The sequence below is a fragment of the Apaloderma vittatum genome, unplaced genomic scaffold, assembly GCF_000703405.1.
Source record: "Apaloderma vittatum isolate BGI_N311 unplaced genomic scaffold, ASM70340v1 scaffold207, whole genome shotgun sequence".
NCBI classification, from domain to species: Eukaryota; Metazoa; Chordata; class Aves; order Trogoniformes; family Trogonidae; genus Apaloderma; species Apaloderma vittatum.
The window spans coordinates 1-27,877 of record NW_009726450.1 but is presented as its reverse complement, the minus strand read 5'-3'; the positions used below and the strand labels follow the sequence as shown (position 1 = coordinate 27,877).

Sequence of the window (27,877 nt, the reverse complement as noted above, 5' to 3'; positions counted from 1 at the left end):
TAATCTCCTATTCCTACTGTACAAAACAACTGTATATACTAAAGAGAAGAATGATTCGCAATCAGAACGCATGCTCCACTCTTCCAAGCTGCTCCATGAGGAGGATGTCTATATACACAAAGAATCTATTTTCCCCTATAGACTCTGCAAAGAAGGGCTCTCCCTACATGGAGTGTCTTGTTGTTTCTGTCAAGTAGCACATCGTAGACTGGGTAGGCAACACTATGACCGCTTCCCGCAGCCCGTGTGCACACCCCTTCCCACCTACAGCATGGGCGAACCGGTGCCGGTATCGGCCGGCAAGCTGTGCCTGCAGAAAGGAGCAGCAGCCACTTCCTAAACATTCTGCTTCCCCAAGGTTCACTGGCATCTGCACAATATGTGCAACCTTGACCTGCAATGGCAGGTTTCCTAGACAGACTGCTACCGACAGCATCTTTATTTCTGCACGTCATATGGGCTTTGGAGCACAACGGTAGAATTCAACCTGACTATATATGGGTTCCTCAAGTCGTCAGTGTTAGAATTCCTACTAACATTAAAAGGGCCAGGTTTAACCTTCAACATCTTTATTTCTCCTACAGAAACATATTAATGTACACCAACATAAATTTACAAAGGAGTTATGGCCTTGCAACTATCTGTTATACGTGATCCCAAGATAGAATTTTCACTTTGTCTTACCTAAGAATGATTAAGTTCACTCTATAGTAGCTTCTGAAACATTGATTTGGCTCCTTTTTGCTGTATGCAAAAGGCATAAGAAAGTAAATAGTGACCTAAATACTAGCAGGTGTGTATTAAAGTTGAAATTACATAAAGGTACTGAACTCTAAGTATCTCCACAGAATTTAAAGTGAAAAACTCAATTGACTTTTAAGCAGAGCAAAGACAAGGGAAGACTACAGAAAACATGCGCATTACTATGCTCCCTGCAACATTACCAGAAACCCCAGTAAACACTTTATGCTAGAACCATTACGCTTGCAATACCTAAGGCAACAATCACTTTTTATCCAGCACTGCCAGGTCTTAGGGGGGAAAAAAAAAAAAAAAAAAAGACCTGAACAATTATTTTGGTCAGACTGCTTATCTTCAGTATTGCATTACCTCTAATTTTATGGAAAAAGTTTTACGATGTGACTTTAACTAATGAAAATTTTTGTAATGAATTCTAAACTCCCGATAGTCACAAGAGATATATAATGTAATTAAAGCTACGTATTATTTTTGTCTTAGCAGGTTATATGCCTCCAGCCAATCTTAAAAGGACACGCTTACTATGAAAGACGACAATTAGGTAAATTTTTGCCTTGGTTGTAATCTTACAGTGAAATTTATTTGCTCCATAGACATTTAGATTATTTTAAACTTCATTTTTATGGAGACTTTATTAGAAGAAATGTAATCTGACTGGAAGCCATTTTCCAGAAATAGCTAGTATCCCAAATTCCAATTTTTAGGGAAACCATACAAAAGTGCAATCACAAAGGCTGCGATGCTTGTGAGCAATATTAGCTAAATTTTTTTTTGTTGTTTTGTTTAGAATTACCACATTCTACATCTCTTGTTAAGGGTAATTAATCATCACTCACTGCAAAAGGACTGTTGCACACTCATGAGTGAGCTATACCTGGACCCATGAGAAGCTTATCAAGAAAAAGGTAGTGGCCCATTCACCACTTTTCTAAATATACTTTCTATACAAAATATTTTCAAGGTATAATTCTTAATTATTTGTACAGTACTCTATGATTTAAACAACAATATTCAGTAAAATAGTAAGTGTGTGAAACTGCAACACCACATGGAATGAGCACTCTGCCATTTTGCTAGTGTAATCGGTATTAGGACCAGAAAAAATTTTGAACACGCAAGCAAAAATATTCCGTAATTTTTGAACCTTGACTGTACACTTCATGATTTTGGCTATGATTTGCAGCACACTTGTAAGATACACAAATACCTTATGCACATTTCAGTAGCAGAATGGCACTTGGCTTGCTCTAATAGAAACAACAGAGATGCAACTGACAATTTTAAGAAAGACAATGTCCTTATTTGCATGCTGATAATCTGGTTGTGTCCCCCTAATCCAGGCACATCCATTCATTGTGCAATCTGTCGATGGGTAAACAAATAGTGCAGGATTCATCTCAGTGGGATCTGGCCCTTTGGTCTAACCGAAGTCAATTCTAGGTCGATACTGAAGTACCATAGGGTAAGACTGAAAACAAAAGCAAGAGAAAAACAACAACAAAAACAGACAAGAAAACATGAAGACATAATTCATAAGGCATACAAAGAGAATGCAGTTAAAGAATGCCCTAGGGATAAGTTCTGGCAATGCTTAAGATGTGTATACGACAATCAGTATCATTTATATGAACTACTTCTATACATTTCAACAGTTAAATCCATACCTGTCCTCCAAATCTATATTTGATCTCTAAAATCAGTTAGTTGTAGTTACTTGTCGTTAACACAAAGTTCCAGTATCTCCATTCCTATATTTCATGATTTCTGCTTTACAATATACGTACTTGGGAGTGCTCAGACAACTCCTCTTATCTCTGTGTTGGTGTGTTTGAGAAAAAGCAATCTTGAAATTTTATACTTTCTAAAACAAAGTCTATTTACAGATGATGTACATTGTTTTATTTTCATATATACAGAAGTTCCATAGTTATACTACTAGTCAGCATGAGTTAATAGGAGCCAGGCTACCTTGGTATTAAAAAGAAAAGAGAAGGATGAAAAAATAAATCAGGTCCAACTATTGTCACCTGATTTTCTGAGAAATGAGGGCTAAGTTCTTGCCCAAATACAAACTCCTCAACTTCACATCTGGGGATAAATTTTTATTAGTTCCTACTAGAAATAAAGAAAGGCAAATCGGCTGCTTGGGTTGCCAAATTGGACAAAATTGTTGCTGAGCGAGAGGGAAGCATGGCTGGGTTTCCAGAAAGTGCTGTGGACACTTGTTGCTGAAAGTGCTATTTTACTAAATGTCTTACTTTTTCAGCCTGTCAGCATTTCATTTAAGTGTAATGTTTTCCTCTTGAATTCATTAGGAAACTGGACATTTTCTACAGCATAAACCCCAGGAAAATCTTATTGTCTCAGCAGCTGCATGGGCTTGACTATCTCTCTGCCATAGGGCAGAGGAACATAGCTAATTTAAGTCTTTTTGAATTGCAAATTTGTAAATATGAAGAAATATTAGAGAAGCTATCATTAAAACCAGAAATATTTTACTGCCTTCTTCAAACGCAATACAGATAAACTTCAGTGACAGAAAAAAAAAATATCACTGAAAAGACTTATACAGGTTAATAAACTTCCCATGCCATGGTAGTGAAACGATCACCAGAACTAAATGGGATCATCCTTGCTGGGGATTTACAGACTGGAGTGCAGAGAAATCTCAGCATAAACCCAGAGGTATTAAACAGTAACATGAGCACTTCGGAGAGAAGACAGGGAGCACTGCCTGTAATCTACAGGTGCAATCAACAAACATGTATTTGTAGTATCATAAACTACTTGGTCTCTAATTTTTTTTTTTTTTTTGCATAGGATATGACTACCCTATGATTGAAATGCTATTTCACATTTTGTCTCCACTCTAACTGGAAGCGCATACAGGCAGAGACAGAGCAGTCACCTCACTGAAATTGCCATGTAAACCAGCGAGGCTCAGTGTTTTTGCAAACAAAATTACAAAGCAACTGTACAAATAAAATGGGCTATGCTGCTAATCACTGGAGCAAGCACGACTGCAGCAGGTCACTCTAAACGATAGTGGAGAGTGACTGTCTATCAACAGCCTCAATTTTTTGCTCATGCAAAAATAGTATTTCAAACTTCCAAAGTAGCATTTAGAAATTAGTTCAAAATTCTCAATGAGGAAACTAGAATATCATTTCATATAGGTATGAGCCTATATAAACTAAATTGATCAATTCAGTTTGCAGGTTCTGGAGGCTTTGATTTGCCATATTCTAGACATAAGGCATTATTTCATTTCTAATTTTAAACAGTGTGAAAAGAATACAGTATTAAAAAAAAAACTATTATTTTTTACTCCATTAAAAAGAACACATGAATTGCCGTAAAGAGATGAAACCAATGTAGTTTCTTTTGATTCACACTCCTTCGTTTTGGTCTCGTATCAGCAACTGCCCATAGATGGGCAGAGGAGGATGAGATAGGAAGAGGCAGATAAATCCTTCCAGACTGATGCGGCTACCAGCCTACTGAATTGTACCTCTCTAGAAAGAAGATAAATGGTCTAAAGTAAAGTAAAAGAAACCCCCAGACCTTTTGAATGGATTCTATTTATCTGTTCAACCAAGCTTTCTCTGAATGAATGAAAATGCTCAGGCCCTGCTCATTGAGTTTTAGCACTTTTTAGTGGGGAATTATAAAACTCCAGAATTTGGACTACAATTGAAGTGCTGATTGGACCTTAATGACTGTAGTATGTACAGTCGTGAGTGCCTCTTACCTGATAAAAAGTGCCATCCTGTGAGCAGACTTGCGAAGATGAGCAGTTCTGACACCGAAACTGCGAAGGAGATGATTTTCTGATCAGATAAGAGGCATCCACAGCTGGACATATACATTTACCATTTAATGTTTTTTAAATTTTCAAATGCAAAGCTTAAAATCAATTTACTTACTTAAAACAGGAATGACTTCTCTAATGAATAAATGGATATTTCCCCTTTACTACTCTACCTCTTCTGAGTCCAAAGGTGTGCCAGTAAAAGCTCATAGTGAATAGTACCAAAGATGGAGATAATGGATTTACTTGATCTTCATCCAAAAGAAGAGATGGTTAATTAATTACCATCGCAACTTCTGTTTTATAACAAGACCCAGCACAGTTAAGGAAAATAAAATCATAGAAGCCCAGATGTTACTGTATTTATTACCAGCACAATGCAATTTTTATGGGTTTCAGTTTGTCATCTCTGACTTTAGGGGAGTGATTTAAAACTACATAATGGAAAGGATGATTGCATACCTGACTACACTACATGTATGTAAACACAACTTGCAAATGTAATCAGAAATTGTCAGCTCTTACATTCACTTAGTATTAAAAACTAGTTCTGAGAAAAAAAACGTTTGAAAAATTTTAACCAGTACAAATAATGTCTTTTTTGTCAAGATGACATTTACTGTTGCTTCCAAACCAATGCAACTGCCAGAAGTCTGTTTGTAGGCAGCATCTGCAGGATTAAATGTCATGAAAGAATTCCATTATCGCTAAAGTTATTGCCTCAACACTTCCTAATAGTACAGCCAATGCTAACAAAAATACAAGATTGCAAACCAAGCAAACACCCACTAGTTTGAAGGCAGTATTGGAAAAAAAACACTACTCAAAGCTCCCTTACTGGTGCAATACTAGGGGTTTGGCAATCATCAGATTTCAGTATAATATTACTTTCAAATGTAATGAATAGTTGCCTATATACATCAACTCCCCTAATTCCTATCAAAATCCATCCTTCCCCTCCCCCTTCAGATTAAGGTGAAACTTTAAGAAATCTGTGAATCGTTAGCTCCGCTGTGTGCTTAATCCTCTGTCTTCTCTATCCATGCCCCAGTGCTTTTTATTCGGAGTACTAGGAGGCTTCAAAAAAAATTAGTAGAGAAAGTTTGAAATTTTCTACAGCACATTAACATATGTCAAGTGCTTAACCTTAGCAGCACTCCAATATAGCCTCCACTGATAGTGACACGCAACAAATATGCATGTACTATAAAGCAATAAAGAGTGAAGAACAATCAACAGCCACACACAGTGAATGTATTAAAGAAATGAGGATGTGACTTCTGAGAAGAAAAAATCATCAAATATACAAGGCTACTAAATCAAACTGAGTATTTGACCTGAAAGAAATGTCTTTTAATAAGTTAAATTTTGCAATTCTAAAACACGCACACACAACAAGGAAAACCCATTTAGCTGTGTTATCTGGACGTTAAGTGTTATATAGCGTATCTAAAAAACCATGGGTGTAGTATGAAACAGAAACCGTAATAAAGTAATTTGATTTTTTCCAATAATTTTTCAGTGTCACTTTCCATTTACTGGCTGAATAAAATAGATTCTTAATGAAGAACTGCTGGATGCAGATTCCTCAACTATTGGGACTCAAAAAGGTCACTAAAATCAAATTTGCAGAAAAAGAACAAGTGCTTTTCAGATACTTGACTAAAAACTCAGAGCAGAACTTGCATGTAAGCTTTGTATACATGTTATTTTTAAGTTTCAGAATCCACACAATATACGCGCTGTAGGATTTCCTTCATAGGGTTTAACATAAGAAATTCAGAAAACATGTATAATGCATATTTAAATAAGTTTTTTTTTGAAGGGTCACAGAATATGTTTCGGACCAAGCTGTGAAAGCGTTTATACTCTCTATAATAAATACACAAACCCATCATTTCTTAATAATGTAACAGCATTTACGTTTTCGCCTCTTAGTCTCCATCTTGTCATATAGATGAATTCCATAGTATGATCCTTCCCCATGATTTCTCCATTGCATAGTACATCCAGCTTAAAATACAACAGAACAAACAGTAAGACAAAGGGGTGCAGAATTTTAATGTCTAAATAAAGTCCTAAGTGAATCTCTGAGAATTTAATCCATAAACTCCTATCCCTATGCAGTAATTCTGTCAGATGCATATACCAAACTTGGATAAATACAAGATGTAACAATATGCTATTTTGCACACGAGCATTTCACTTGAGTTTTTCACTTTTTGTGGGTTTGATTTTTTGTGTTTTCAATTAAGATGTGGACAGCAGAAAGTCTGCTAAACTAAGTAGAAAATCACTGTTAGACAAACTCCTTATATTTATCAATACTATGTGGTACCTGTTTGAAGAAAGCCTTGTGCTGTATTTTGAAGGCCTTCTTGCTATGTCAATGCTCTTCCAAACCCAAGGATACAAACCAGAAGTACTGTAATTTTCATCTTTTTTTAAAAAAATGTTGAAGCAATTAAAAATTTTTAAAAATAACTATGTTACACGGAAAATGAACTGAGTATACAAAAATGATTCGTCATTAACTAGAGACAAAACAAAAAGTAATGATCTTATTGTGAAAAATGACTGGTTTAAACTGCATTATAGCACCTTTCTTCTACCCTACACTGGAACAGTTTGACAATTCTTTCATTACTATAACCATAATGCTTTTCTGGTTTTTAGAGGGCAAAAAAGTGACAACGGCCTGAAGCAAGCAGATGCTATGTAACACAAGCCATTAAGGTGCCAACTACAGAGTAAATTAACAGAATTAACAAAACCAAATGACACCAAAATGGCTGGTCAGCATGTTGGGATAGTGGGACAACTCCTGTGTGTAGCTCTGCAATAACCTGTGCATGAGCACTGAATGAGCACTGCTCATTCAAGGGCAGAAATTAAAATTGGGAATGTTGAATAGTACTTAGCGACTGGGCTAAAAAAAATTCCTCAAGTCCATATATGATTAAATTTCATAGAAAACTACTATTTTCCAGGCAAATAAAAACATAAGCATTGTTCTTTCAAATGTACCTCATAAGAACTTGGAAGTTTTAACTTTAAGCTGAGAAACTTTTTGATAGTTCCCACGGTCACTCGAGTAGAACAGCGGATAAATTTCTTCATTAAACCCTAAAGCAACAGCAAGGAAACAAAGAAACACATTAGAAAGTTCGGAGCATTTAAGTAATCTTTAGTGCAAGAACTCGGAGTATGTATGTAAGTACTCTTTAGTACAAGTCATACTTTCGTTGACTGGTAAACAATTTTACCGCACCAGAGGTTCATTTATGCTCACTTTTTTTGCAAAATTTACATGAAGACAAACAAGTTCATTTGGTTCTAACATAATTTCCAAAAGATCCAGAAGGGAAGAAAGAAAAAAAAACCACCAGAAGAACTTAAATAATCCAAGTGTCTGTGTTAGCAACACTGGGAATCACGCAGATATTACATTTTGCAGAATGTCTTCAGTCCTTGAGAGAAAAAGGAAGTAAAAACATCCTCAAATACTGCAGGTAAATTACAGGGAACCTACAAACCTGTGTTCTATTATCACAGATTCTGTGATCCGGAACCTAATAGTTTTGATTCAACAGGCAAGCTGGAAACCCGAGACTCCTCTAAGGTGATGGAGATAGATTTCTTACTGTATATAGCACAAACAGACAGTGATAACACATATGTATGTTTTCTTGATGAATCAAAATTCTATCACTGTGTAAGAACTTCCAAATTTATACATGTAACATAGCACACAGGAAAAAAAAGTACCTTTTTATATGACAAATTGTTAATATTTCTTTAACTCTTGTCTTCGTAACTTAATAAAATATTATTAAAATCTAAGAGGATTTCTAAACTCTTCTAGACTTGATACCATTAGGTAATCTCCCCTTCAGGAATAGAAACCAAATTTGCCTAATTCTTAAAACAGCAGTTAGCAGGTATTACTCTACACATTTTACAGATGAAAGTGACCTGCTCAAGGCCGCAGATGACACACCAGTGTCTGACTCAGGTTTACAACTCAGAAAATCTGGATCCCAGTCATTCAGCACACAGCATATCTGAAAAGTAGCTTCAAGCTGGCATGGCAAAAGAGCAGTCCTGAAAGCGTGAGGCAACTCACCGACAGCTACCTTTTTAATTACCTCTGTAGTATGGTGTAAACTGTTGCATAACGCAGTTATATATCATCAAGGCTGTAAACTACTAAACCATAATCCTTTAAAAAATACTGTCATTTTTGTATGGAATTGTATTTTTCATGAAATTCCAAGAGGCACTGAAATATTTCAAACAAAAGGACTAAATAAGTGTGGAAGTGCAGACAGGTCACCGCATTAAAGCTTCTCGTTACTGGTTATATAATGCTATTCTGTCAACATTAAAACCAGCACAGATTATCTTTACTACTCACCTTGACTACATTATCTCCTGACTGCCCATTGTTGCGTAAACAGTCAAGGCAGATAGCAATCTGTGGGTCACTCCTGTGATAGTCTTTATCTTCTTCATTTTCATCACACTCCTCATCTACTTTGGGTTTATCAGCTTTTGGGCTTTCATCTATAAAATACGAAGATCATATTATTTAAGTGTAAAATAATGAAAAGTCACAGTAGCAACAAACACATATCTAAAGCAATACTTCATTTTCAAGGGCGTATTTTTTCTTCAAATTAAGTTTATGCAATTTCAATTCAGTATATTCTTAAATAAACCAAGTTACAAATCTTGAAAACCAAGTTTTACTAATAAAATTTTAATGTAATATGCAAACAACAAGTTACTATATGACAGAAAATAATCACACCAATGGACCACTAATGCTTATGGCTGTCTACTTTTGTTTGTGTCCAGCAATTACAATCCTGCAGCTGCACGTGTTATCAAGATTACTCATCCACATAAACTTACTCGATGGTGTGGCAGTTCACTGCCAAAGAATATTGTTTTTAAATAACCAGTGGAATAACTAATCCCAACTTGTGTATCAAAGTAACACGGGTAATCAGACCATATTAACTGTCTACTGCAATAACCCAGTGGATAAAGGGTCCGGAAATGTAACCATGAAGTAAACTAAGGGAAGATAAAACTTAAATTTTATCCACTTTTGACCCACTCTAAGTAATGTCATTGTAAAAACTCCAGGCGTATCTCTACAGAAGGATGTTATAACTAAATAGCTGTATACTTAATTATTCCCCTTTAAAAACAACAAAAAAAAAGAAATGAAGAATGGTCCCTCCCCATAGAATCATTATGAAGACTAGACAAAAAGACAGAATGCAAAGGGTAATGAATATCAAGCTATACCCAAGTTTCCATACACAGTAATAAGTTCATATAATTAATTTATATATTTGAGTTTCAAGCTACTTTCATTACTTGTCTTTCTTACAGTTTTGAAGTATTTTAAAATTACAAAATATTTGTGCACAAGTATCTATTAGCTATTGACACATTTAGTTGAATATGTATAGTAGATACATTTTGTTGCTATCACCCTGCCAGGAACAGAATTTAGAATATCAAACTACACATTTTTTTTTCTTTTTGTGAAAGTCCAGGAAGCAAACTTTTAATCAAGCAAGTGCAGTCTATCTGTCCCAAGCATTTGTCTGAGGAGCCTGCCTACAATCCACAGGCTCTTTGTCAATGCAAGTACATCCACAACTTTCAAAAGCTATCACCAGTGAGTAATGGAGGAAGATTTAGATACACAGTTTGAAAAGTCTTGAAAGGCAAACCAACTGCAGAACTAGGGAAATTAGCAGATATCCTATCATTAAATCATTCCAGAAACAGATGCACACACAAAAAGGGTCGCATCTTTTAAGGTATTCTGATAGAAATTCAAATGCTACTCCAGGTAAATGGCACCAGACTATTTACTAAAAAATCTTTGTAGATATTAGAATTAATGATGTTTCCACAGGCAGCCTCCAGAAATCAATGTGATGATACATCAGAGGTGTGTTATTCAAGTTCAGTAAGATAGAAGTTAAAAACAAAAAAATAAACAAAGACATTTTAATCTCACCAAAATGCACTGAAGTATTCTCCAAGTCAAATGTGCCAAGCCAGGAACAGAGGACAGGAAAAACATACCTCCACCTTACCCATCTCCATCCCTTTTTCCTTAAGAGGTAAACTGGTATCTCATTTTCTTTCCTCACCTTTCTTGCAAACCTTGAAAATTGTCTACCTCCTGTGCTTTCCTCAGATATTCAACGTAAAAGCAATCGCCATAGTCCAAGTCAATATAAAGTTGTTTATCCTCTTCCTTCTCCAGTTCAGACTGGGGAGGACCAGTAAAGTGATTTTTCCCTCTGTACCACAGAACGTTTCCCATCTTCACCTGTCAGTTGTCTCTAGTAACTGCTCTCCTAGTGGAGTCACCAATGCCTGAGATATGCTCTGTTGTTTGTGGTTGTTTTTTTCTTCTAATATGTGACAATCATAAGCCCTGGGATTTTTTTTTTATAGATCTTAGATCCTAAGGCTGGGAACTGTGTTACGACCTGTGGTACAGGTCGTAACTGATGGACTCTTCTAAACTAGACCGACTGTGCGACTGCAGAGCATGGTACTGACAACTGAAACAGTCACTGAAATCATTCTCATCAATTTATTCTCAGACAAGATTCCAAATGCTTGTTTATGGCAGAAAATAGTTTAAATGCTCATAATTTGTCTCGATGAGATGTCATGACTTTCAAACGGTCTGCAGAGCCAAATTTCCATAGCCTGAGGATACAGTCACTAACAGAGATGGATACATCTGTAGCTACTTAAAAGTATGTTTTGAGAGCTAGAGCCTTCCTCCGAGTCACAAAACAACCCAATCATTTAGAAACTGATCTACGTTAGCTTTACCATTAAAAATTATGGGATGAAGGTAATAACCAGAAGAATATATTGCTTAAAAGTAGGCCACTTTCTACTAATTCGCAAATTATGCTATTTTATTCTAAGTATGTATATAGCAGAAAAGCATTTTCAAAACAGTCAACAAATGTCTATATTTCATAAAAGTATTTTCTAAGTATTTTTAGAACTGAATAAGGATACACTACACAATAAGTTGCAGTACACTAATATAATTTCATCTAAACTGTCCTGCAGTTCTTCATTTAATTATATGAAGAATCTTGTCCCTTATAATGGATGCCAAATGCAAATCAACGAAACTACTGAGAAAGAAAATGAAGTTGAAAAGAAGATATTAAAAACAATTGAGTGCAGGAGAGTTTTGCAAGACATTTACTTGACAGCAATACTTTAATAAAAATAGCTATTTCTTTAGCTGAGCAGAGTCTTTCAAAAATTCTTAAAAATGTGCAAATCAAACAGGCTACAGTATCAAAACCCTGATGTCAAAGAGGCATAAAAAAATGTGTGTAGTCCTCACTTAACATCTCAGTACTGAGCTCTCAGAGTTCATGGGTCAACTACAAAAGAATTAAAAAAAAAAAGAAAAAAGAAAGGGAAAAAAGAGGCGTTTTGGAATCTATAAGAAATAATTGTATAGAATGTGTGGAAAACTGTTTTACTACTTGTCATAACTAATTCTTGACAACCTCCTACTTAAGAGCTCGTCAAATTCAGCAACAGAAAATAATCTTTAAAAACCTCCAGTAGTTCTGCCTCTTGCTGTATTAAGAAAATTAAGAAGTCAAGTGGAAAATCGCATGAGTGTTCAAAGTGAGTGCTTAGGGAAATGCAAATAAAACTAGTGGTATAACAGTTAGTGTTTGCAAAATAACTGGTTAATAGATAAGCAGCAGTAGATGAAGGCCTAGACTATATTTCCATATTTTGTTATGAGTTTCTGTAGTATCTTGGAATTCAGTAAGACAATGTACACACATAAGTGTTTGAAGAACCAGGGCTCAACACGCAATGCTACTTAATATACAGATGAGAGAGGGAAAAAAGTCATCACCTTGTCCATTTTCTTGAGGTTTGTTTTTCTTCCAAAATTCGATCTCTCGCTGCAGTTCCTCTAGTTAACATCAAAGAACAGTAATGTGAATTTTTAAAACAATACGACAGGTATATCATTAGAAATAGCCATATTCACTCCATCAGCCCAAAGAGGCACCCCAAACCAAGTGAGAAACTTACGTTCTCGAAGTCCAGGCACCAGCTTAAATATAATTTCCTCTAGGGTGTTATCCAGCCTTTCAAAGGGAAAAAATACATTTCACATTAAGCAAAAACTAGCATTTAAAATATTTCTAGCCATTAAATAACAACAAACTTTTGCATAACAAAATGAATTGCATGTTTCTTCTAAATAATACATACTACAAAACACAAATTATTTCAGCTTGAGTGACGACATATGTTAATCTCAACCACCTCTGGAACGGATTTGTTTTAGAGATAACCAAGGAATTTATTTTAAATGTATAAAGCCACAAATTAAGAAGAAGAGAAAAAAGGTTATACTCTAAAATTTTCATTGTTTTAGTTTGTGTCACATACAAAGGAACAAACTGGAAAAGTAGCATTCAATTTTAAGGTCCAGGTCACGAGCAGTAAGCATGAAAATTATAAATTCCATTATCATATTAAGTGTTCAAGTGCTTTGGTAACAGGGCTGTTACGAAAAACAGAACCTACTCATTACAACACAGACAAACCAGTCTTGGCAGGATACAAAAGACCACAGAGCATCCATGCTGGTCTGGCTAGGCAGTCCTCGGTACCCAACATAACTCATTTAAACTATTTAAATCTGCCATGAGTATGTCTACCAAAAGAGAGTATGCAGCACAGGCATGTCCTCTACTTTCTAGTTCCACTGCCCGTTCCCATCTCACTTATCCTTCTGTTTCCTCTGTACCTTGTTCCATTTACTTTTCCTTTCTCTCCTCTGGCCTCCACATCTTGTAATGTAACTCCCACTGTCCACAGCCTACACAAAACCCCTGACAAAACAAAGTACTAAACAACATGGCCAGAGAAATTGTCTGGAGATTCACTCAGAAGCTACAATACAGTAACAGCCCTTGGAATACTTTTAATTGCCTTAATTCTTCATCTCAGTAATGATCTCTCTGTAGTTGCATATATACACACACAGGCGTGTGTACCTGTTGTTAATAGCACATTCTAGGCCTGTTACAAAAGAGAGGTCTGTTCTCTACCTTTTGTTCACTAGCAGTGGGGAAGTAGGAAGAAGAATGAATGATTTTATTGTTGAGGAATGCCTAAGAGGCATTTTAATACATGAAAAATATCTTCTTATAATAAATACATGAGCATTCCAGGTTCCCTTCTTTACAGAATTTTTATTTGTACTTCAAATTTGACAATCAGACCTACCCAATCATCTTCTGAGAATAGTTCCCTGCATTATCTGCCAGTTCATGGGGACGGTCACACCAAAAGAATAGTCATGTTCAAGCTACAACCACAATCCACTTTTTAATTGCTTCTTCTTATAATTGCTTCTTTGGCAAATAAAAAAATCTTTGGCAAGTGAAAAAGATGTCCCTTAAACATAGAAGCTTAGAGAGTACTTTCCCATAGGTAAGAAGGAAACCAAAATCACAAGGTGTCTGAGCACTTCACTCCTGACAGATGACAGTGTAGGTCTGCTTTTTGAAACAGTACGTTACCTCTTCGAACCTTGCCTATTAATACCTAATGCAATTCAAAGGTACCGCTCTCTGTGAAGTTCCCACAGCAGAGCACTGGGAACTTGTCTTGGAAATGGAATTAATTTCACATTGTAAGAAAGCTCCAATCTTCGTAACTTACTCATTAAGAGAAAAGAAATAAGGACTTTAATAGAGAACATCAGTATCTTAATTCAAAATCCAACTGACCATTCCTTGGGATGGTATAACACACGCTGTCTTTTCTACATCTATGTTTGAAAATTCCCATTTAGCACTTCCTAATTAATCTCCAATGGCCTAAACCAAAAGTCACTGATAATGCTAACATAGCAAGAAAACCAGTATACTTAGCAAATCTACAACGCTAGTAGCAGGAACTGGCTTTATACTGTAGTCGATGATTATATTTTCTTTCAGAAACTAAAGAAAAAGACGTATTTTGTCCTTATGAAGCATAAATACTCATCAGTACTTCAAAAAATCCAGAAAAAGTAACTCTTGTCTGACAGGGAAACTAAACTTAAAACTATATGGGAAAAAAGGAAATTATAAAAAGATTCTCAAATTCAGATGCATTTTACCATGCTTCTATTATTCACACCTATGAGCACTCTACCACAGATTTGTAGTTTTGTGACTCTCATCAAACCCATTCCAAAAATGAAACTACTTGACATAACTCCAAAGCTCACGTCAGTCATTTAATATGACACTTCCTGTTAATGCCGAACCAAGAACATTAGTATTTTAGACATGCCTCTTTCCATTCCCCACATCTTCCAACCTCCAAACTAGACTTACAGAAAGAAGAAACAAGCATTTATGTCAGCTTCATACAGTTTATTTTTTCACCTCTTTTATAATATCAAATGAGTTTTAAGATCAAAACTACTCTACTATTCTGAAGTGAAGCAAACAAACCCTATCACCCAGAAATACCCGCATTCAAAGAAGCATGCTACCAAGAGAGAAATAAGCCTGCCTTCATGGCGTAACTAACACAGACCTTATTAAATGCTGATGATGCAGAATCAGGAAAGAGAATTCTAGAATTTAACACTCTTCCTAGATTTCCATTTTAGAGCTCAGTGTTGAATTCCAGACTTAGGCTTATAGTTTCAACAGGCGATAAGTTCTGCCAACCAAAAGATACATCTAAAAACCTCACATAGTTTTGAAGTTATTCACTACTGAGTTTATCTCAAAGATCTCAGTTAAAAATACTATTTAGAGTGTTCAATGCAATTTCTTAGAAAATGACTGCATTCTTGAGCAATGATGGGGCTGGTTTCTATGGTCAGAGTATAAGACACATTTTAAGTTATGCAGGCAGCATCCAAAAAATATAATTCCATTATACCACCCATGTGCTCTTCAGATTATTAGTTTAGCAAGTGTTTAAAACTGTTTCATAAAATATAACCAACAAACTACTAGCTATATGCAGTTTGTTGGCCAATAAACCCAATGGCTCTAATTGGAGTTTCAGGAAATAACCGAAAATAGTTTTTCCCACATATCTGGCTTGTGTTCTCAACTTTTCTCACCCTTCTATCACTTCCTGCTTAAAGCATAGTATTTATTTACTAAACATCCCCCAGATGTTTCATAAAATGCATTTTTTTCTGCTCCTATGAAAGGCTCCTGTCAGAATGAAAGAAATTTTTTCTAAAATGCTCATTAATAGCCTCATGCACTCTGTACAGTTAGAGCTGACACAGCGTCCCAGTCAATGACAGAGCAGCAAAATACATAAGGGAAACATCTACAAAAATCCCTTTAGCCCTACCCTTCCAAAAAACATTCAGACGATAAAGACTTAAGCTAATAACATCCTTTAAGGAATTTAATCTCTCTCACCTGTCCTCTTGGTATATAACTGAAGCACAGGAATTACTAATCACACACATTTCAGTCAAAAATCAAAGCAAAATTGTAGCAAACACAACAGCATTAGGAAACAATAACAACCCTGGTAACTTCCAGATGTAAATATTTATTTTAGCATTGATGTAAGAATATTTCTTCCTAAATTCACAACAGCATTACAAACTGATTATATGGGGGCTGGAGGGAGTGTTGGCAGCGAGGGCTGGGAGTGGCTTCATCATTTTAGGAAAACATGAAGTTCTTCCACTTATGATGAGATTTCCTGATTTCTCTGTACTACGCTTGTAGGATGGCTATCACCTTTATTTCACGTAACATCACTAAAAGAGAATCCAGAATTTTGAGAAAAATAATCGTCTAAAAAAAGATGTGTTACTGTGATATAAAAACCGCAATCTCTGAAGAAAGGGTATTTTTTCACATTAAAGCTTTCTTTTGTGAGTGGTCTTTTCATTAATCTGGCAGCAGATTTCAATTCAGATTGGTAGATCTACACCCTGGAAAAACATTCAGTTACTTGCACAAGTAATTTTCTGCATTGCTCTAAGAAGAAAAAATAAGGCATAGGCAGTTAGGAATGCCCTAAATTGTTTGAAAAAAGAAAATTTGGAATTTAATTTCATGTAAAGAATCAAAGTTATATGGTTCATTTATTCAGTTGAGGTATTAAAAAATTTATTTTAATTTGCACAGTATATCCAGTCTTTCCGTGTCTTCCCTTTATCTTTTGTTCTTTTATTATATCTGAAAAAACTCAATTTATAATTTAATGGGAGATGAGAAACTGACAGAATCTATGGGCAAGAGCCACTGATATATGTACTACACAAATACGCAAAGCAATTAATTATTTCAGGATAAAAATAACTTAAAAAAAATTTGTGTTCTTCTATTTCAGCAAATATTGTGAAATGTCATCTTACCTTAACATTTCTAATGGATTGGTCTCGTGCACTTGGTTGCCACATCTGGGACAGTCATTGCTGTCTTCAAAGTGTTGAACAATACAAGTCTTACAAACTGGGGGACAAAAAAACAACACACAAACAACTCAATTTAGACTAAAATCTAAATAATACTGCTTGACCATGACCTAATGATACCAGCTAACTACTTCATGCATCAAAGAGAAAAGACTATTTATTTTAAAGCAAAAAATTACAATGTATCCTATCCACTTCTGGTTCCTCAAAGCCAGGACACTCAGTCCAAGTTAGACCAGGGCTGCTTTAAAGCATGCAGGACTTTTACTATTTAGGATTCTCACAGGACCATGAACTGCCAACCCCATACCATACAGTATGCGCAAAGAGCAGGTTCTGAGAAAGTATGCTGGGGAGGCTCGAGCCCGACAGAGCCACTCATCACTTCAGGTGATTTGAAAATTACTTCTGCACATTATTTTCTTTCCAATGGTGTTGCTGGCAACTGAAAATACTGTTGTAGGGACTTGTTGTAAGAGAAAAGTTCACAGAAATTGTACAAGTTCAAAGTGGCTATGTTTCCTTTCTGATGCAGTTCCTGTAAATGCAATGACAGAATTTGAAGTAATTTTTTATAATGAAAAACTAGGATCACGACCGTAGCAAGTATAAACAAATCCAAAACAACAACGCGATTTTAAAATCCAATAAACTGAAATTAAACTAAGCAAGGTGCCACAGTAGTGTTGCTTCCAAATGATTAATGGCAGACTGTAGATTTTACTGCCATTAATAAGAAAATGGAAGCCAAGGTGATGAAAGAAATATGCCCGCTGTTATTACTGCATTATGACATTCTGGATGGAGATAAAACTCCATCCTTGGTTTATTATTTCTTTACCTGAACTGAAATGAGCTGCAAATTCATTAGCAAATGGACTGAAAAAATAAATGGACTGTTGCAATTGCAATATGATTTTTGCTGAAACACTGTAATTTCTTTCATCAATTACCTAAAGAACTAAGAGCTCCTCTAAACAAGCTATATGACAATCTTTAAGGAATCTTGAAATTCCTTTAACAAATGTAACCTGACAAACAAAACCCGCATTTATTTTTGTCTTGCTCAGAGAAGTTACCACAAATCAGCTAACATTGATGATACACACACATTAAACCTCTTTGTAGGTGTTTTTTCCAGCTGCTTTAAAACAGTAACTTAGGGACATTAACTTCCCAGCGTTGGTTGAAACGACGATGACCTTTCCTCTTTAAGTCTCACAGGCAGACTTCAGAGCTCTCTGCCTGCCTCTTGGCACTCTCCCACAGCGAAATGGCTCTAGCAGGGCTGGATGCAGGGCAGATTTCGGATGATTTGCTAAAATGAGCTCAGGAAGACACCAGTCCTGCCAAACAATTCCAGCAAGTGGGGTGCAGCGCAGTCCCCTGCACATGGGGACTCCAAAACAGCGAAGAACACCGATGCCATGAGAGTGCTGCTCAGCCCTCAGGCTACAGGTGAATTTTTTCTTAACCTCGTGCTGTGAGGTATTTAGGACTGGCATACAGATGTGAGAACCTGTAATCATGGATCTCTTTAATTTGTTAAATTACTAGACTTAATTGATTTTTGCACATGCATTTCCTAACACTTCCACAGGGGTAAGAAGTCTAATACAGAGCAGCAAATATGATGTTCTGTACCTACAACATTTCTTCACCTTTCTAATATGGTTTTTACAACTAATTATCCTAACCTTAAACATTTTGCTACTACACTTAAAGAAAGCAAGCAATTTCATCACCCATGTAGAAGCCCTCGTGCCAGCCCAACAGAGCATTTAAGAACATGCTTAAATATAAGCACAAGTCTGAAAAACTTTAAAAATACATATAATTGAGATTTCTACATTCTCTCCTCTTTACTATGGGTGAGAATTTCCTCTAGAAGTGAAAATAACAGAAGTTACTCTTGAAATTGAAAAAAAACATGAAAATTCTCATCTCAAAGTTTCTCTTAAGATGCAGTCTCTGCACATTTTCAACCCAGGGGCAAATACCACAAGCAGAATTCTTTAGCCGATCAGTAGCTCCTTGCCCATTCCAGCTCCCATAAATACCTGAACCGTGCTTCCTTCTGTCACCCAACTGAAAGACATAGCAGCACAGGGAGCAACTGAAGGCATAGCTCAGTTTCTTCACTAATCACATCCCAGCCACATACACAAAATGACATAATAGGGAAGAGGCCCGAACCATAAAATATATACAAAAATCACCTCTTCAAGAACACCAATCACCGTTCTCTTTTAAATCAATGCACTAGCTAGAAAAGGGTTAGAGCTTTCTGATTTCAACTAACTATGCCAAGACTAAATAGCTGTGGAATTTTTATTTCATTTCTTCACCCACATCTAGTATAGGGATTAATTGCATTGTTTGCTTCAGATATTCAATTCACAATTTTTTTTTGCACTTTACCTTAAGATGGCTTAAGTTCTGTAAGACTTTAGCCTAAATACAGAACGATATGACAATGCCTACCAAAACGTGGCATGAATCTGCTCCGCAGTGTTCCCTTTAAATGAATAACCTGACTAACGTAACGGCGTACACCCTCATTTCAGGCACACACCTCAGGAGAGGAAGGGGCGTTGCACAGTAATATGTCATAAACAAACAGCTCTCTCCCCTGTAGTTAGATAACAGGGTGCATATGGGTCCCCTGAGGTCAGGTCTCTGAGTCACAGGTGAAGAAGCAGCATCCCTTTCCCAAAGTTGCACTTTTTGAACAGGCATTGCCATGAGACATAATGCTCTGTGAAAACATGTACTAAGATAAACCTGCAAACCTGAAAGGTGTCCAGACCTGAATTACTTGTAAGCAGCCACCGACACCATTCAAGTGCACAGATAGGATTTGATTAGTTGGCCAAAAGACGTTCTCCAAAAACATTCTTGCTAATCTTCAAACTAATTACTGTCCTTTTACTTTTTGTATACTACCGGTAGTCCTGAAGATTGTACAAAAAATAGCTCCAGCTAAATCACAAACATGACATGTCATTTAAATTGAAAAAAACCCAACAGCCAATAACACTAAATACTATGAAATTCTAACACAGTGTTAATAAAAAAAGCTAGGATGAAGTGAGCTTTTCTTTCTGAAATAGGCCATCCTGATATCATGTCATTAATTTCTCTTGCTCTTCTTGAGAAGTGAAAAATGAGCTAATAATAAAAAGGTCCTACTCTAAACACATGACAGGAGAATCAAAACAGGAGACAATGTGGCTCAAAAACATGATGAAGAAGGCTCTTTAATTGATAGCAATATGTATTATAATCACTGTTAAATAAAATATTTCAAACAGAGGATCATTTATAGACACAGTAGTGAAACCGCATTTAAATTTATTTATTTAAGCAACCCATATATTTTTTGAAAGATAAGGAAATACTACTATGAACTGAAGTAGTTAACATTGTTGAAAATTCTACCTTTCCCATTCATTAATGGAGGGGATGTCATCTTCCTATCTAAGAAAAAAAAAATAGGACATTTTTGGGGCATGATTCTTCTATACTATTGAAGTGGAAAGCATCAAAGCAATTAAATTGAGAGATACTAGGTCTGCATGAAGTAAACCAAAGGACTAAATGAGACTAATCCATTAAATACAATGTCAGATAAAAGTAGTCTGGAACAAGAGTCTTGGAACAAGCACTTCTTGGATGACTTCAATGAGAATGAATATAACCACATTCTGCCCAAGCCTCTCAAGGAATCTGTGAAATACGCCACTGTCAATTGAGCTCCTCAACTGCAGGACCTGATATCTCATAATCCTGGTATCTGCGTTGCTGAAGGTGATGACACGCCAGTTCTGTCAGGAGAGGGCACACACATCAGCGGTGGCAATGACAATACTGATGAGAACTACAAAGTTACGAATTATCTGCTTGCTCAGAAATTCCATTAGTTGAAGAACCTCAATTTAAAGAGCATGGGGGAAAAAAGGCTAAGAAGCTAGTATGATGATGAAAATGTGAAGTCTAACACAGTTGTGAATAACGGCCATATGGAAATTCAGCTGAAAGTTGCTGAGGTAAGTAACATAAGGGTTTGGTTTACACTAGACTTTTTCTGACTTGACTTCACAGAAACTGAGCTTAGGGATAACCCTTTTACAACGAGGAACTGCAAGTGAGATGCAGTTCTCTGCTAACTCCTATAATAAAAGAAGGGATTGGTCTTCAATTCTCTTTTTTTTGGTAAGCCTCCTGCCTGGTAGAAACAGCAGCATCTCTGCAGAGTCAGTCTTTCCAACATGACACCAATTTTAAAAAATTTATAAAGTGTTTTTTTTTTTTTTAAAGAAAGGGAAAAAATAGCATACATTTAATTTGTATTGGTCAATATTAATTTCAGAACTGATAAGCCTAACCCATATTCTTTTCTTATTTGGAAATTTTTTAGCAAGAGAGACTCTAAGAGGATTAGCAGAAAAATTCTTCAAAAGGATTACCAGTAGCTTCATATTGATACCAGAGTCATTTCTTTTTTTCTGTAAGCACTGGTACTAGCCTCCTTGAGAAAGAATTTCCCTGTGTTTTAAGAAAGCTATGTCTGAAATTCTTTGAAGAGAATCTAACTCCCTCCAGTTGTTCTTAGGATCTCTGCTCCATTCATGTCAGAGAAGTTCTGAAAGTCTGAGATGACACTGATCTGACTGCTTTGAAAAGGACTCACTGATATTGATATGTCTTCTAAAGACATTTTAAACTTGGCTTTGCTAGGCTTTTTCTTTGTTTTCTAAGCTAAAGACAATAGGACCTATTTACACCTAGGAGAAATTTGAAGTTATTACCGTTCAGAAGAACTCTATGCCACATGATATATAACTAACGCTGACTCTCCAAAACCTCCCAAATGCTAAACACTGCTAAAGTCTGCTAAAATCCATAATAATGCAACTTGAAGAAAATTTTTATAATATAAATGAATCTATGGAAAGGAACGGAGTTCCTCAATCTGAATAAATTTTTATGCTCTCTTTAGACCTTTTCTTGAGAGAAGACAGCACTCTTGGAAGTCATATCTGGTCCAAGAAAGGGACTAATGGTGAGTTTAATCTCCAGTGCAAGAGAAGTCTTTGAGTAGAACATGTACCGATAAAACATCGTAAGGAACTCCCTACTTCAGCAAACATACAGATCTGCTTCAGGGCTTTGTGCAGCCAGCTCAAATCACGATGTCAACTTATATCACGAAAAGCCCCTTGAAATTGTAGATCAGTCCTGTAGTAATCTAAACCAACTTCTACTTTCGTCATATAAAGCTACGGTGCTATGAGGATTTGCCTGTCAAAACTGAAGGTGATTTACCGATAGCAATGTAAAAGTAAAAAACACATATAAATTTTAGCGCTTGAGAATAATGAACTGATACATGATACTCTGAGTAGGAGTGGGATCATCAACCAGTATTTTCAGATATGATAGGTATAATCATCTGTTATTCTCAGTATAAAACACTGAACAATTTTCAAAGCCTATCACTTTGAAGTTTCAGAGAACAGCATGATGTCTAAGTATTGGGTGAAAAGGGTAGAGAAAAAGGGAACCTTTAAATACAATCAAATTACAGATACACTTAGCTGACCACCTTAGAGGGAAAAAACCCCAACAAACCCACAAACTAAAAATCTTTAACACTTCCAGTACAGATTAACAAAAGGCACAGTTTCACTTGCTTTACTATAGGTCATGGTGTGGAAGCAAACAGGCAAAAGAAAAGAGCTGAACCAAAATGTATACAGTTTGCAGAATTTTGAGGCATGTGCTACACACCCCAGTGACATGAGGACCAGAATTTCATGGTTGTACTACGACACTTCAGATGAGCCACAATAAAAGTTAAGCTCACAAAAGATGATTTACTACAGCTGATAAAAGTACTTATGTGACATATGCTAATTGGCTGGCAACCATAACATACTATACAATGCTGCATTTTCCAATACAGAGATACCTGGATCACACATTCTTTCAGATCTTTGTAATCAGCTGAAAAAATATGTCAGAACTGTGCTGTATGTCATCTTATGCAAACAAAAAAAGTACATATCTTATGCATATCTGCACATACTGCTCAATGAGAAGACTTTTCCTAGGTTATTTTTTATATGCTGATTAATAAAGTGCCTAAATAAAACTTAATATTGCATTATTTTAAACAAAATATTCTACAAGAGAAAGTTTAATTAGTTAATTGTGGGACAAATTCTTTGTCAGAACTCATCCTTTGAATTCTTCCCCTCTCAAAATTAATCACTCTTTGATCCAGTGAGCAAAGGCGGGGTACAGAATATACACAGCTGGTGGAACATCAAACCCATCTCAGTGATGGCAGAGAGATGTAGTAAGTCACAGAATCACAGCAGCTCAGCGTGCTTGTCTGAGGGTGGAAAATTTTGCTGCAGTAAAATTCTTTTGAGATCTTCTGGTGACAGTGTAAGTTTTTAGCAAACTCGGAAAAACACTGTGGTTGCAAGATTACTGGTTTGATGTTGAAAATTACACCTCTGGTCATTTTCCTGCAGGAAAGGACATTTCTGAAAGTTCCTAGACTGGTTGACAATTTCTTAAGGCAAATACTAGAGATTCCAACTAGGACTAATGCACCACTTGACCTGCTGCTCATAAACAGGGAAAAACTGGTGATGAATACAGCTACAGATGGCAGCTTGCCTCGCAGTGACAACGGCATGATGGAGTTCAGGATCTCAAGGAAAGATACAAAGTTAAACAGCAGAGTTAGGATTCTGAATTTCATTCAGAAGATGGGACTTCAGCTTGTTTAAGCAACTGCTAGTCAGATTTCCCAAGGTGGGTATCATTAGAAAGAAAGGTACTTAGGAGAGCTGGCTGAGATTTTTTTTTAAAAAAATATTATTTAGACCTCAAGTGCTAACCAGCTCATTAAACAGGGAATTTTGTGAGAAGAACCTCCTTGTGCACAAGAACTGCTCAGTGCACAGGCTTGTTAATTAATATGCAGAAATACAGCACATCAGAAGTGGAAACAAGGAAAGGAAACAAAAGGATATAAAATCATTGCTCTGGCACTTAGAGAAAGAATTAGGAAGGCCAAAGCCTGGCCATAGCTAAAACTGATGAGGAACATAAGGGGATTCTGCAAGTGAGTCACTGAAAGTTCAGACAAAACGCGGGTCTGTTACTGAATGAGGGAAACAATTTCGGAATAGATTGTATAGAAAGGTTTGAAGTCCTCAGTATCTTTTTTGCCTTGGTCTTCACAGGAAGAGCCTGATCCCAGATCTTCATGCATACCAGCATAATTTGGGAAGGAGAGGAGTGATCAGCAACAGGTTAGAGCCTACTGAGAAAAGCTGGATCAGGCCAGGTAGGATCAACTAAGCTGAAAACTTAGATCACCAGAATCATGGTGATTATGGGAGGTGCCTGTTGATAGAAAAGAGTGTTGTGCCCATCTTTAAGAAAGATGGAAAAGACAACCCAGATAACTATAGCTAAACAGTCTCCCCTAGTGCCCTGGAAAGATGAGAAATCACATTGCGTCCCCTGGAATCAATTTCCAGCTACATGAGGGACAAAAACATAGTCTGGAAAAGGTGATATTCATTTACCAAAGGTGAATCATGATTGAGGCTAGTAAGTGATCTAACAACAGCCTATACCAGTTGAATAGCAGTTACAGGAGTGATGGAGTTCAGCTCTTCTTGGTAGCGGCAAACAGTATCGCAAGGAGCAATGGTTACAAGTTGTTGCTTGGTAGGACACTCAGAAAAACTTCTTCACTAGATAAATAGTGTAGCATTGGAAATGGTTATTGAGAGAGCCTGTGAAGATTCCATGCTTGGAAATTCGTGACTCAAACTGTACAGAGCCATAGTCTGACCTGTTACAGCATTGGCAACTAACCTGCCTCATGCATGAAGTAGGCCTAGACAACCTCCAGGTGTCCCTTCCAACCAACTTTTCTACACTTGTATAAAGAGTCTTTTTAAGATACTAGAGAATGTTCCTGAGGAAAACTTATTTTCCAGGTTTTGTAAGTGCACTCTGTATTAAACAACAAAGTGACTCAGGAGACGGATAATGGGACATATCCATTAGACATGACCATTCTGTTGCAAGCATCAAAAAAGAAACAAAGTACTGAATTTACAGAATAATTAATTATTGTGCAGTTATATAAGCTTTTCTTCCAACAGAGATAGAAGAGTTTCTAAGACTGATGTCCAGGCTTCACTTATTCTTGCCTGTAAACGGTGGAGTAGTCTGTCCAACATTTCCAAAGACCCCATCAGAAACATCTCTTATTAATAAGGCACACATTTCTCAGAGAGAACTTTACTACTTAACATTTTTCAGCAACACAGAGCATGAGACTTAACTGCTAACTGATTTGGTTTCTACTGATCCCATTAGTTCCTCTATGATCACTGGAGAACATCTACATCAATACACTCTTTTAATTTTGCCCAGATTAATACCTTGTACTCCCAGTATCTAATAAATTCATGTGGTCTTAAACTTCAAATTTTGATCATTTGTGTAAAATCATTTTGAAGTATGACAACAAGTAGCATAAGACAAATACCAAAGGACAGTTAAAATTGTTGTATTGTGGTAACTATTCGGATATGACTGAAGTACCATTAAAAAAAAAAAAAAGTTAAAATATTTTCTAAAAGTCAAAGGGTAAAATAATTTATGAGAGTATTTTCCTGAATTCTGTCACATATAGAGCACCTTTTCCTCTACAGACATAAAACTTCCATATAACCACTTGAAGTTCTTCATTTTCCCTTCCATCATCGCAAGCTTCATATTTTGGAAAGTAAACTTTGCTTTAAAGAAATGCCACCTTCTTAACTGCAGTTCTACTTACTGATCCAAACACATGGCAGCTTTTCTGTGAGGAGACCTGCGCAATCATACCGCAGCTCAGTAAAATTCATGTGTGCTAATCTGGGGACCAGGCAGCACCAGAGCTGTCTCAGTAAAGAGCTCACCATCTACAAGTGAACAACAGAAACAGGTGCTGCTGGGAAAAAAACCCACTCCTTCTGCCATTATTGCTTTGTAATGGGAGTAAAAGTAAATAAACAAACACATTATCTAAACAGAAAGATACCATAATAAAAACAAGTCTGAGCTGATTTCTGATGCAACATTTTTTCCCCTCACCCTAAATGATGCTGGACTTTTTCCATTTTTTTTAAAGGGAAGGATAACTTAATAATAGCTTATACACCTCTCTCCCTCCTGTTTCATTTCAACTACTGTAAGGACACTTAGTTTAACTTCTCTCTTCTGAACTTAAATTCCTTTACTACGTAATCCGAAGTGGAAGAAAAATCACAGAATCACAGAATGTCAGGGGTTGGAAGGGACCTCAAAAGATCATCTAGTCCAGCCCCCCTGTCAGTGCAGGATCACCTACAGTAGGTCACACAGGAACACGTCCAGGCGGGTTTTGAATGTCTCCAGAGAAGAAGACTTCACAACCTCCCTGCGCAGCCTGTGCCAGTGCTCTGTCACCCTCACAGTGAAAAAGTTTTTTCTAATATTTTTATGGAACCTCCTATGTTCCAGCTTGTACCCACTGCCCCTTGTCCTGTCACTGGACATCACTGAGAAGAGCCTGGCCCTGTCCTCCTGACACTCACCCTTGATATATTTATCAACATTAATGAGGTCACCCCTCAGCCTCCTCTTCTCTGAACTAAAGAGACCCAGCTCCTTCAGCCTCTCCTCACAAGGGAGATGTTCCACTCCCTTCAGCATCTCTGTGGCTCTGCGCTGGACTCTCTCCAGCAGTTCCCTGTCCTTCTTGAACTGAGAGGCCCAGAACTGGACACAATATTCCAGATGTGGCCTCACCAGGGCAGAGCAGAGGGGCAGGAGGACCTCTCGCGACCTACTAGCTACTCCCCTTCTAATACACCAAAACACTTTTTCTAAGTCTAATATCAGCTGAGGATTTTAATGTAAGTTCAACGTTTTTTCTCAAAAATTTTATTTGGAAAGATGCCAAATTGTTAAGAAGGTCCAAGCCCACTATCTTCTATTCAGGAGCAAATGTTAAAAAAATCTAGCATGTAAGTAATTTAATCTGTGGAAGCAAGACAACTGAGTTTGAAAGGACCATTCATATGGTCAATATAATTCACAGACACCAGTGTTTCGGCAGTATTAGAAGCATAAGACAACCTGAATAATTTTTCCTGAGTCAGTTTCATTCAAAGAGATCTACTCCCTAAATAAATATTTTCACCAGCCTTCAAGTATTTCTGTGCATTGTGCCAGGGAACACACTGCAGAGAGATGGGAGCCAGTGCTGACCAAACCGGCACACCCGTCACGCACCCTGCCAGCAGGTACAGCAGCGTACGTGTCAACAGCATGGTTACATTGCCAAAACACTCCACCCAACCTGATCATCTTGCTTACCATCAGCCAGGCCCCAGGGAAACACGTTTGGTGCTAGAGCCAGCACAACCACCACGGGCTTGGGAGCAAGACAAGGGCTCTCTATCTCCGCTGGGCACGGTCCTGCAGACCGCCCGGCCGGCTGGCCAGAAACCGCGCCAGAACTAAACGAAACCCAGCGCAGAGACCACATGAACCAGCCAACACTTCAGGGAAGCACCACTCGCGGAGGAGGGAACACTTTGCAAAGTACTTACAGGTATGGAGGCACTCGGTTACTGTCGTCGGCTTGATGAGATAACCCTTACAGATGTAGCAGGTGATGTGCGGATTGAAATCTTTCACCAAGTGCTTCCTCTGAGTAGCCATTC

General features: G+C 36.9%; 1 protein-coding gene across 2 annotated transcripts; it reads right to left on the bottom strand.

The window, feature by feature from the left end:
* Positions 1-1,360: 1,360 nt before the first annotated feature.
* PCGF5 (polycomb group ring finger 5) lies at positions 1,361-27,877 on the bottom strand. 2 transcript variants are annotated; one of them, XM_009873264.1, is made up of 9 exons: positions 27,764-27,877; positions 17,022-17,118; positions 12,704-12,759; positions 12,522-12,581; positions 8,988-9,136; positions 7,598-7,696; positions 6,494-6,583; positions 4,511-4,570; positions 1,361-2,227 (listed from the first exon to the last, which is right to left on the bottom strand). In XM_009873264.1, the coding sequence occupies exons 1-9, from the start codon at positions 27,873-27,875 to the stop codon at positions 2,180-2,182; spliced, it is 771 nt and encodes a 256-aa protein (XP_009871566.1). In that variant the 5' UTR covers positions 27,876-27,877; the 3' UTR covers positions 1,361-2,179. The 2 variants fall into 2 exon arrangements, with proteins under 2 accessions (XP_009871566.1, XP_009871567.1); XM_009873265.1 differs by lacking the exon at positions 4,511-4,570 and having other exon boundaries at positions 1,376-2,227; positions 27,764-27,875.